General features: G+C 34.5%; 1 protein-coding gene across 3 annotated transcripts in view; it reads left to right on the forward strand.

The window, feature by feature from the left end:
• LOC148946916 (uncharacterized) overlaps window positions 1-12,657 on the forward strand; it is a 73,901-nt gene that overhangs the window by 49,149 nt on the left and 12,095 nt on the right. For all 3 annotated transcript variants that reach the window (XM_089097196.1, XM_089097197.1, XM_089097198.1), the window contains exons 4-5: window positions 1,717-1,865; window positions 8,129-8,369. In XM_089097196.1, the coding sequence (XP_088953322.1) occupies window positions 1,717-1,865; window positions 8,129-8,369 (390 nt within the window). The remainder of the gene's footprint in view (window positions 1-1,716; window positions 1,866-8,128; window positions 8,370-12,657) is intronic.

A 12,657-nucleotide genomic window follows, 5' to 3' on the forward strand; every position in this document is an offset into this window, starting at 1 on the left:
AGTTCCCTGTAAAAAAAATTATTATCTTTAAAATGTTGATTAATTGTTTAGTAGAGGTGGGGGAGGGGAGGAGGAGTCAGAGTTTTATTCCCCCGAGGAAGTGTATTAGTGTATAAGTAGTTGAAGTGTTCCTTTTTTTTGGGTCATCCCAAACACGCTAATGTGCATCGGGACCTATTTTGATAATACTGCGGGGAGTATTATATGCAGTTTTGTTTGTTAGTGTTATATGGAGATTTGTATGTTGTTGTTTTTTTGTGACCCATTTGTTAATAAAAAATAGAAAAAAAAAATAAAAGAAACAAACCCTTTCTCTTAAAACAAACCTATTATCTAAAACTCCGATAATAAAAAGTCATTTTTATTATCAGAAATTAACGTTTTCTTCTCGTATAAATTTGCTTTCCGTTGATCTTTAAACGCCTACATTTTGAAAGCCTTTAAATCTGTTTGGAATACATCGCTTATTTTGCATTAATATTCTCTGTGAATATTTCTTAAGTTATAGTCACCATGCTAGCTGTCTTAATTGTATTTCATTTGTCTTATTCCCTGGATGTTGACAAATTAAAATATAAAAACCTTATTAACAGTTATTTTTCCCCGATTGACTCGCTTCCCTTTGGTCCGTGAAAGAGGCATATTTGCTATGTATTTTATAGTTAGATGGACTATCGGAGTACTGAAAAATACTGGTAAGAGCTTTGTGTGCCAACTTCGTTTCCCGATTTATGGCTAAGCAAAGGCTAAAGACGTTAGCTTATAAGAAGAGGTACATCTTAGGCGATTTTTTAGGCAGGGGTGTCTCGAGGGGGGGGGGGGGGGGAGGGCCGAGCCCCCCCCAACTTTTCTGGCATTCAGTAAAATTTAAATCGGCGGAAATTTAGCAAAATTCTTAATTTCTGCAGAAAATTCGGCATAAATCAGGTAGGGATTCGGTAAAATTTACAAAGATCGCTCCCCCCCCCCCCAAATGAAATGAGCCTCAGGACGCCCCTGTTTTTAGGTACAATATAAAGCAAGCTTTTCTTCCCTAAGCCCTAACAACGTCGTATTGCAAAATATGTTGGAGTTTGATACCCACATTTACAAATAATCGTATACCCTTAGGATTTTTCGCAGACAGCAGTCGTCAAGAACATCTACTTCATAGTAATGAGACGCTTTCCATTGCCAAGTCTCGGCAGTATAGGAGAGAAAGGCCTAACAGCCACGATGTAGATACTAATTTTGGAATCTATAGTGTTTTGAAGTTACCAGCAAAATAATAAGAAACGTCATCGCTAAGAATTGATATATGTTTTATCTTCACTTAAGGTTATTATTATCGATGTTAGGATTTTTTTGGTTATTATAGTATAGGTTTCGTCAAAAATAAATAAGAGGATCGAAGTAAAATAAGTACTGATATATATATATATATATATATATATATATATATATATATATATATATATATATATATATATATATATATATATATATATATATATATATATATATATATATATATGCGAGGTTTTATAAATGGAGGTTTTAGGTTTACGAAGTTATAGGTTTTATACTCGTATAAAGGTTTTGGGTCAAAAAGGTTTTATTTCTTTGAAAATTTGAGGGTTTTTTGTCACTTTTGAAACTGCAAATGCTCTTTTCATGGCCCTTTAAAATAGTTATTTAACAGCTAATTTCTTATTTAGCTTGTATAATTTTTTTCAGGTTATTTTGTAACATCAGTGCCAAGAACTGGAGGTGCAAGACTTTCCCTTTTTTCGCTTATGTTTCTTAGCTTGGCTGTTGAAAGTCTTATTAGAAAAGCCATATTGGGAACTGAAATGTCTACTATTAAAAATGTGGATGAACTTCAGGTTTGAATTTGTTTTTGATATATGTGTGGCTTTCAGACGCTGATCTCAGCCTTGGACCCAGTCTCAAATTCTTAAAATTCTCAAATCTAATTGGTTGAAAATAATGTTCAACTTCTGGAATTAATACAAGACTGCTTTAGCCTCTGAACCCTCCATAATATAAAGGAATGGTAAAAGTACTGCATACAAAGTCTTCTAATCGGAATAGTTATAGTTCGAGGAAATTTCCCATGGTATTGAATTGTGGGTAAAGAAGAACTTTTTTTTTATTTGAAACAGAAACTCTAAAAATTGGATGTTAACGACCATATTTGATACACAGACAAAAATTTACTTGTAATTTACATGCGTTGCTAAACAAATTAAACTAGAAAATAAAGGATTTCAAGTTTGACTTTTGTGTGCTTATAATATTATGTTAAGAGTTATTCCAAATATGGAGGCTTACCAACCCCTTCTACGCTCTGCTCTTTATCGATTAGTTGAACCTTTTTATTGCTTTTTTAAAATTTCCTTTTCCATTAAAAACTACTCTTTCCGCAATAAGAGGGAAATTATCACCCTCTCAACACCTTATTTTATGCTCAGTATAAATGTATTTCTTTATATAAAGGGAGAATAAGGGTAGATATCCCCCCTCCAGACTGATTTGAAGAACCTCTCATGGAACCTCGCCATAAAATAAGCCACATTTAAAACGAACAGAAATTACCATGAATCAATCAACGAAATCTAAAACGAGTAGAAATTGAAATGAATAATCTAGTCAACCTCAAATGAACAGAATTCTCACAAATAAGAATGAGCCACCGAGTTATCAAACCCTTTGAAAGATAGAGTGCCATTTGCACTTTACTAAGATTAAATTATATTTTAAACAATTTTCTTTTATCATATTAATAAGAAAAAATTTAAATATTGCTCAAGTCTCCAGTAGCCACATCAAAGTGCCACTTAGGCACACTTAGCACAGAACGATAAAGCCTCTATATGTTCTCTTTTTTTCCTCCTGCTTCGTATAGAAGGGCTGTCGTAGAAACTTAGGAGAGGGCTCATTCGCTCGGAAATCGGAAGTTCTAATGCCCTGTTTAGCAGTCAAAAGTAATTGGATTAAATTAAAATGCAGCACACCAAAAAATGAACTTTTGGCAAAATGCCCTGGAGCGAAAATTTAAGAGAGCCAGTAGATTTATTATGGTTCAAAAATCTCACCAAGGGTTTTGAGCGCCCATTATGAATATAAAAATTGTTGAAGTATCAAGGAAACCAAAATGAAAACGATTTTTGCTCCCTGGCTCGTCTTCCGTCTGTTCATACCTGAAAACTGGGATATACAATTATTACAATTATACAATTATTACAGCTATACAATTATTAAGTTTTTTTTTTTTGTTACGTAAATTCTCTCCTTTGTTGCCAGACTGAATTGGGTCATAACTTTGAGATGAGTAAAGCAAATCAGATAAATCATCCCCAAGTGCTGTGCCTGAAAATTTCCCGTTAGCTACCAAAAAGCTCCCCACGAAGTACCAGTAGCTCGCGATTGCCAGTTTGGCGATCTCTCTTATAGAAGATCAGTTGGCAGATTATTTGTTGATTTACCGATTCAGAACAATATCTCAGCTAGCTAAACAGATTGCTCCAAAATTACCAATGTTCCTTGTAAAATGTCTACTTAGGTATCAATTTTCAATACTTTCGAATAGAATAGAACCAAAAGTTTAAGGATTGAAAAAGTATCATTTTTAAGTAGTAAAAGCAAACTAAAAGTCACAAATGAATTTATTCTAATGCGACCAATGATTCGATACTATCATCCGTGGAAAAAAAGAAAAGAAAAAAGGAGACACATCAGTGCTTCCCATTCAAATAACAACAAGTTGTTGTCCAAGGTAGGGCGACTGTAATTCTCCTAAAAGGGGTTTACAGCCATATTGATTTCAGTCGTGTATTTTCCATTTCTATTTGACGGCGTTTCCAAGGGGTTTCTGGCAGTTTTTTCAAATTCCCATTAATTTGTTCTTGCAATTAAATTTTATTATTAAGTTTAATCGAAATAATAGTTACTATTCCAGTATCAGCTTCAAATGGCTTATTGTCTTCTTAGACAGTTTTTTTTTTCAAAAGGTCTTTTTAAACCATCGGACACTATAGGCCGCGGTTCACTCTTTACTTGGTTGCTAGATTTGTGTAACCATCTGCTTTCCCCCATCTGAAAGATACAAGAGCCTTCCCTAATAGCTGGTCTATAACTGTATATTGTATATTTGTTAATACTATTTAATAAATTGTTAATATTAAACTGTCAGGAAAATTCCTGAAGCAGAGATTTTAAAATAACGCCTTCGATAGCTTTAACCGATCAGCTACTTCAGAGGTTGTGTTCTTTAGCATTTTTGTTCTATTTGGACCAACATTCTTGTTGTTCATTTGACAAAGGCATAAATCGGCACTTTATGGAGGTGTGATCTTCTTTAGGCTTAAATTTGTTCTAGAGTTGTTTTTTTTTCCGGCAGTGCAACCTCTGATTCGATACTATGATCCCTGCATCGAATCCTTCCCCCTCCCCTAACTGTAAAAATTTAAAGCTTATTGCTCTGTTTGCGGTTTGTTGAAAATTATGTGTCTTGAACAGTCCTTGGAAAGAATTAATAAAATGAAACTGATCATTTGATATATAATGATATTATTTGCTGAAAGCTCAGCACTATAAGATTTTATTTCACTGCAATTTTTATTTTCATTGTTGTAGGTACGAAAGAAAATATTTGTTATATAATTTGTTTCAGTGAAGCGACGCAGTAGGCTTTAGATTTTTATAGTTAGGGGCGAGGTAAGGGGGCTGTTACAAAATTTTTAGTGATTTTGGTTCGTTTTAAGTTTCTTTTGAATATTCATTTTCACTGTTACTGGTTTTAAGATTTATTCATTCATTTATGTTAGCACCTGTCGTATGTTTGTTTCCTATCATTGTTTATTTAATTTTTGTTTGTTTTTGGTTTCATTTATTCTTTAATAATGATTCTGGTCGTTTTGAGTTTGCATTATTATTGCAATTTATTTCTGCTGGTCTTAAAATTATACGGCTTTTTACTTTTCTTTGAAAAACTTCTTTTTCGGAAATGTTTTTAAATTAAGTTTTGTTCGTTTTTGATTGCCGAAGTTTCAAGTTTTTCAACATTCCCGGTTTTAACATCAAAGTTTCATCAGTGTATTAAAACATCGTTTTTTTTTAACATTAAAATTTCAAAATTCAACGTCCTCCTCAGAATTTCCTTAAAGTAGTCACAAGTAGATGTATTAGTAGTTGCAAGCAGTTGCAGTAGCAGTTGGAAGTAATCATATTCACAATCGCAACCTAAAAATATTACAAATAGGCCTTTTGTATAACTTAGATGCAGCTTTTTTTTTTTTATTAACTCAACATACCCTCAATGTTTTCCGAAACTTGGCCTCGATACCCTTAGCCATTTCGGAAACATCCAGGAGCAAAGATTCCCTTCTTTCCCGATGATAAAGCCTGTATTAAAAACTGGAAAAAATGTATAATCTACACTTCTTATCCAGGGGGCTGTGGGGGCATGGCATCCACAGAGGAGTAGTTATAAGACTTTTTGACTGTTTCGAATAATATAGCTTTTTAAAATCTCTGTCAGCATTAAGACTAGCATCTAAAAGGGCAAAAGGGGGGGGGTGTTGCCCTTAGTTCTTTTTCCAACAACCCTCTCTATATGCCTTTAAATTTTTAACTTAATACCCTTAGCTGTCCTTATATATTGCTTTTGTGTCCTTTTGACAGCCCTCTTGTTTGGTTTTGTTTGACATCCCCCTCAACAGTTTCTAAAAGGTTTACCTTAATATTCTTAGCCTTTTTGGAGACTAGAGGATCAAATATGCCCCGTTTTTCCCTATAACCAACCTTGTATATAAACAATGGGTAACTTATATAACTTAACACTTGTCCCAGGGAGTTGTTTGGGGTTACGTTACCCCTGGAGGTGTAGTTATTTTATTTTTCGACTAATTCGAATAATATGGCTATTCCAAAATTTTGGTCAGATATCTTTGGTGAGAGGTAAGTGGAAAAGCGAATGCGAGGGGACGGATGTGGATGTGAGGGGAGGGGTGGTCTGTGTGTGTGTGTTTGTGTGTGAAATATCAAGTATGAATATCAAGCCAATAATTTTCATATTTTGAAGGTGGGTGCTTCAAAAAAATCTTGTTTAAAGGATGTCCCCATCCTCTCCTTCTTTTGCGCAGGTAAACATGTAAATATAAAATTTTTACGTGGTATTTAAATTATTTTTACAATAAGAGAGAAGCTGTCACCTGGTAGCATACAAATTACAGAGGTTAGTTCAAATATTTTCTCCAAAATGAAGGGGAACTAGGGAGTAAAGTCCCCCTCCTCCCACATTCATATGAAGGATCTATTCCAGAAAACTATAAAATGTAGACCTTCATCGGTATGTTTTGAGACTTCAGCCCCCTCCCCCCTAAAAAGAATCAATTTAGTTAAAGAAAACTTAGAAATAATTGTCTATAATAGCTTTTTGATTTGTATAGACTGAACGTAAAATGGTTCGTAATAACGGACTGAAAGTAAAGAGCAGTCGGCACCAATAGTAACCAAAACTCTAAAAAATTGGATTTCTATTACGATATTGGATCTTTTATGAAAAGCCTAAAAATATGTATTTTAGGGCCCAAGTTTCCAATTTTTGTGAGAAAATATTTAGATCGATGTGAAAGGGGTTTATCTGACATACCTTTATTTTGAAGAACATATTTGGACTAAGCATACATCGAAGATGTTCAGGGAGCAATACCTCAAACATTATTGTGAAAATATTTCAAGTGCGAAGTAAAAGATTCATATGCTTAAGTGCTCATGGTGGAAGGGTTGAGGAGGCAGGGAGCATATTCAAGAGAAAAGTTTGTCCTTAGACTCTTACCTTGAAAAAATTTAGACATCAAGACCTAAAAAATTGTTTTCAGCGTTTGAGAACATCGTCCGCCAAAAAGATTTTAAGGTGTACCTTTTTATTTTTTTTATTCAAATATTTGCTATGTAAAATTCAAACTGTAGCGTAAAGGGTGGAAGGCTTAGGGGCTGGCTCCCTTCATATTATGAATGACCATCCAAATGATATTAAAAGCGGAAGGAAATTAAGAAATTAGATTTGTTTTACAAATAAAGTAATTAGTAACGATAAACCTTAAAATAGTTGAAAGTATCGTTGATAGCAACTTAAAACAAGCAAAATACTTGGGGGCTTCAACCCTCTTTGAATCCCACGCTGCTTATTCGAAACTATAGTTTAAGATTTATTAAGGGTATAATCAAATATACAGAAATGAATTATGCTGAAATGTTAGCGCTAAACCCCTAATTACCCACAAGTAAAGATAAACAGCGAGTGGCCCGTATCAATATAAACCAGAAGTGTGAAAAAAAGTAATTATGACATTACTATTTAATTTATTTAAATCTGCTCTTTATACTGATCAAAATACTCCATTTTTTTTAAATTCTAATTTCAGCGCATTTTCCAAAAGTCTGTATCATCATAGATTTAAGGTTTCTGACTTTTGGATCAGAATTGTGTGCTTTTGTAGCGATTGGCATCCCCGAGTGGGAGACTTTGGCACCTTTCAGCGGTATCTCAAGCTCCTTCCACATCGTTTTGTGAGACAAGCCAGGTGATGATGTAGCTTTATGAGTAATGAGACACCTTTTGATAAAAGTAAACATCTTAAAGTCCAGATATTTGTGTACGATGCTCTAAAGAAGCTTCTCATCAAGATTAAGATGCATCAAGATCTAAAGAAGCACAACTCGAAGTCCAACATGGAAACGAGTATGACCGAAAGCAAGACATTTGACACCTACACGAAGATTTGATTTAAAATATGTTTTCTCTAAAAGAAGAGGAAAGTAGTAGAAAAGCTTCTTCGTGAACTTAATTAGAAGCTGAAAAGGGCTACAATTTCCAAAATTTTTTGAAATGGCTAGGTTGAAAAGATAAATTAGATCAGTTGAAGATAAAAGATAAATTTGTTTCAGTTCCACTGATTTTTGTTTGTCTATGGTAGAACACATTAAAGCATACACAGTAGTAAGTCTTGATTGGCTAAATTGTTTGGAAGAAATTAGCCTTTCTTGGTTCTTCTTCTTTCAACATGTTCTTGTAATGCGTAGTGTTCTATCACTGTTTGTTTTTACTCTGTTCAAAGTAAGTTCTTTCTTGTTCATTTACTAGGAGTTGGTTCGGTATTGGACTGGATATACAAGATATAGTGTGATCATCACATCTGTCATAATATTAATAGTATGTGCCTGGAAGTTCAAGGATTACAACAAACTCAATCATAGGATTCTAACCGATATCCAAAAACAGAATGAAGAAATAAGATTCTACCTGCAGTCGCTCAAAGGAAACAGTGTAAATCCAGATGCAGTTGATGGACACAATTTAATCTACAATGATAGTGATCTTGAAGGTGAGATTGATATTTTACTTAAAGACTGTTTCTTATGAATAAATAAGTTTGTTTTTTCAGAAATAATTAAAAAAAAATTCCTGTCCAAGTGGTGAGGGGATTTGCTCCTTCTACCTTCTAATATTGATCAAAAGAACCTTTTCATAGAGAAATTGAAGATGCCTGGCCTGAAACTGCGGTTTTTCGTGCCCCCCTCCTGCCGAGAAAAGTTTTCTTACATCAGTTTTTCCTCCGATCTGTGTGCATCTATGGTAAAAACCTATTGTTGCAACTATTGAAGTTTTCAGCGACTTGTGAACTTAGTTGGCTCAGAGAATAAAGGAACACATCTGTTACAAACCCAAAAAAATTATATAAAAGTAGAGCTAGTGCAAAGCCTTGAAGGCTTTGAGGGTCATTTGAACTAAATTAGAAGCGTGGAGAAGTTAAAACAGCAAACACTTATCGGGAAATAGCAATGCATTATTGATATGTAAAGAAAAATTATCTAATAAGAATATTTCACACATTGTAAGTAGGCGACTGCAATTGGTTCAAATGATCGTGATGTTTGCTGTAGGAACCGTCCAGTAAGAGCAATCTATCTTTTTTAGAAGAAAGTACAGTTGAACGTACCTGCGGAAGGATCATTAGCGTTTGTTTTTTAAGCCGTCCTAGCCGAGTCGATTGGTGAACTGGATTTAGGATCCTTTGTCCGAGAGGACGAGGGTTCGAATCCTAGTTTACCCAATTATTTGGTTTGGGACGCGGATCAGTGGCGTGACTCTGTAAGCTCAGCCAGAGTCGACCCAGCTTTAAATGGGTACCTGAAGAAATCTGGCGAAAGTAAACAGGAAGGGTGTGTGAAAGCACAGGATGGTTGACCCCCAACCCTCCATTGCACTTCCTAGTTGAAGGGCTAAGAAACGGAGATCAGCACCGCCGGTAGGGACTGTAAAGTCCAATGCCGTATTCTTTGCCTTTACCTTATAGTTGAACAGCCCAGTCTTTAAATTCAGACAAACAAAACCTACCAGCTATTTGAGAAGAAGAGCTATCTTCAAATTAATTCCTCCAATTTGTTGCTTAGATTAATTTAATACGGAGAAAAAAGTTAAAAGTGTATGCATTAACATCATGTTAAAGTAGTTTTAAGAAAATCTCAGACTGCACTACCGAATCAAAAGCAGCAGAAACATCGATACTGCATATAAACAGGGAAAACATAGGATCATACGCTTTTTCAATGGTGTTATAAGTAGTCCGTGAACAACTGGTGTTTTGGCCACCGCCAATTTCAAACACTGCTACTACTACTACTACTAACAACTCACCGCAGCACCAAGCCGCTTGAGGCCAACACAGCTACGCAAGCTCTTCCTTCATCCGAATCTATTTTAAGCCTCTCTCTTTACATCCTCCCAGGAAGCTCCCATTTCCCTTAAATCTTTTTTTACGACATACGCCCGTTCCAACCGAGGACGACCTGTTTTGTTTAGCCTTAGACGGTTGGCCGAAAAAGACAATCTTTGGCAATCTGTTATCCTTCATCCGCAGAATGTTCCTTAGCCATCTCAACCTTTCTCCCATCATAGCCCTAGAAAGCGGGATTGAACCACACTTTTCGCAATGATTACTGTTTAAAATACGGTTAGTCAGTCGGGTACCCAAAACAATCCGTAGGCAATTTCTCTGGAAAACATCTAGCGAATCTTCCTCCGTTTTCGGAGTGCCTATGTTTCAGAACCATATATGACCATTGTTATCGCTGCAGCTTCCAATATTCTAATCCTTGTTCCTCGACTTATCTTCCTGCTCTTCTAAAATTTTTTCAACTGTGAAAAAAAACCTGGGCCTTGGTTATTTTACTTTAACATCTTCGCTGCACCCACCGTCTTTACTAATAATACCTACCTAGGTAAGTGAAGCTCAGAGAAGAGAGAAAATAACAAAATGAAAAATAAAGTAAAAAAGGGTGAAAAAACTTGTATTTTGTGAGCAAGCTAAAAATTAATATTAAAAAATATACGAAAATTTTACTAAAAGTACATCCGAAACTACTTCAAATTTGCAAAACAAAAATAAAAAGAGAAAAAAAAAACAAAAAAAAACGTGACTAAAAAATTTTTAATTTTACTGTAACGCGAAACTAAATAAACATAAAAAAAAAATATGAAGGAAAAAATTAATAAGAAAATAAACACTACGAGTTTGACCGGAGCGTTCGGATGGCATTAATTTTGGCTTGTCTACAATTTGGGTTTTCATTAGATTTGAAAATTGGTTCTTTTGAGTTTTTTAGGGTGAAAATATTGATTGAGTCCTTCAAGATTAAACTGTAGTAAATTGGGCTCAATGAAATATATCCAGTCTCTCTATTTATTGCTAAATTTTGGTTCATATATTTTTTTTATTTCAATTATCTCTTTAAAAGTTTGTGGTACGCTATTAACAGTTGATATTAAAGGTGCCTCGTCAAACAGAACTAGATGGGTCGGGTTTACAAAAATATGCGAAGCCAATGCCGAATCAAAGTTGTCATTGTTATTTTTTAATCTCAGGGACTTATCTATTGAAATTTTGTGCTCATGCAAACGTTCACCTAGTTGTTGATGGGTTCTACCAATGTAGAGATTAAAATATAACAATTACAACTTTGATTCTGCATTGTCTTCACATATTTTTGTAATCCCGACCCATCTAGTTCTGTTTGACGATGAAACTTTAATATCAACTGTTAATGGCGTACCACTCACTTTTAAATATATAATTGAAATAAAAAAATATATGAACCAAAATTTAGCAATAAATAGAGATACTGGAGATATTTCATTGAGCCCAATTTACGACAGTTTAATCTTGAAGGACTCAATCAATATTTTCACCAGGAAAAACTCAAAATAACCAATTTGCATATCTACTTAAAACCCACCGTGTAGACAAGCCAAAATTAATGCACGACGAAAGATCATTTCACTCTCGTATTGTTAAGTTTCTTTGTAATTTTTTACGGCATATATTTTTTTTAATTTGCTAACGTTCATCGTTAATTTAAAATAAACAATTTTTGATTCTCGTTTTTTTTTGTTTTTTTTTTTCTCTTTTTTTTTTTTTTTTGCAATTATGAAGTATTTGCGGCGATATGTTTAGAAAAATTTTCTTATATTTTTTAATATTAATTGTTCGCTGGCTCACAAAATCCTCGTTTTTTCACCCTTTTTGACTTTATTTTTCATTTTGTTATTTTCTCTCTTCTCTGAGTTTTCGTTTGTCATGTATAGCCAGTGTGGTCTAAGAATGTATTTAAGTGAAGCTGCCCACTTTATCGATCTTTTCGTTGTCCAACGTCACCTTTCATTTTCATTTGTTCCTAGCCTTAGTGACTTATCACCTTTGGATTCGTAGTTGCTTTGTCTGATAGTTTTTCAGTTCCCTGGTATTTTAAATTTTCAATGAGGTTTAAATAGTCTTTTTTTGTGCTACGGAACAACTTTAATGCAACTCCAAACCTAGGCTTTCTAGCGTCCTTCCAAATTCTATACCAAAGTTTAGCCTGTTTCTTGATATTTTTAATCTAAGAAATCTTGTCCAAAGCAGACATATTTCAGCGCGGTGAAAATTGAGTGTGACTGGATCTTTGGCACCGTAGAGTAACAACCAGAATACGACTCTAATTTTGTTTAACAGTTTATCGTTAATATGTTAATACTGCGCAGGATCGGCTTTGTTCCAGTCAGTTTTCCTAAATACGACTTTACAGGGGGGATAATAAGAGCTTGGAAAGTGACACCATAGGCTAGATAGACCCAAGTGGTCGCTGTAAGTAGGATCAGAATCAACCTGGATTTCATCAACAACTGGGAATTAATTATCATATGATCTGTATGACTAGTTGCCCCTTTGTTATGAATTGTGAACTGCTGGTCTTTATTGCATGTGGAAATTCCATCAGGTAAGGCTGCAATGATAATGTCAATCAATTTGGTAGATAAGGAAGGGTTGCACTGGACCTCACCACAAATCAAGAAACATCAGTTGCCAAATGTACACACCAGTCGACTAAGGCGACTACAAACTTCCGCATAATGATTCTTCATTCAGATTTTTGGAAGGTGGGCATGAACAAGGAAGAAGCTCTTCGGCCCTGTAAACTCAATAACAGTATAAAACTCATATGATTCCTGCAATGGCAAGCGATAACAATGACGTTTGTCTTCATGTATATGGATTAATGTATGTATAAATTTCTAAAATAGGGCTTTTTTGTCTTTAGTTAGCCAGTGCTCTTGTACATAGATCACTTCGTAAA

The sequence above is a fragment of the Artemia sp. Qi Xiang Cuo genome, chromosome 11 (assembly GCF_049724085.1).
Source record: "Artemia sp. Qi Xiang Cuo chromosome 11, ASM4972408v1, whole genome shotgun sequence".
In the NCBI taxonomy this organism is placed as follows: Eukaryota; Metazoa; Arthropoda; class Branchiopoda; order Anostraca; family Artemiidae; genus Artemia; species Artemia sp. Qi Xiang Cuo.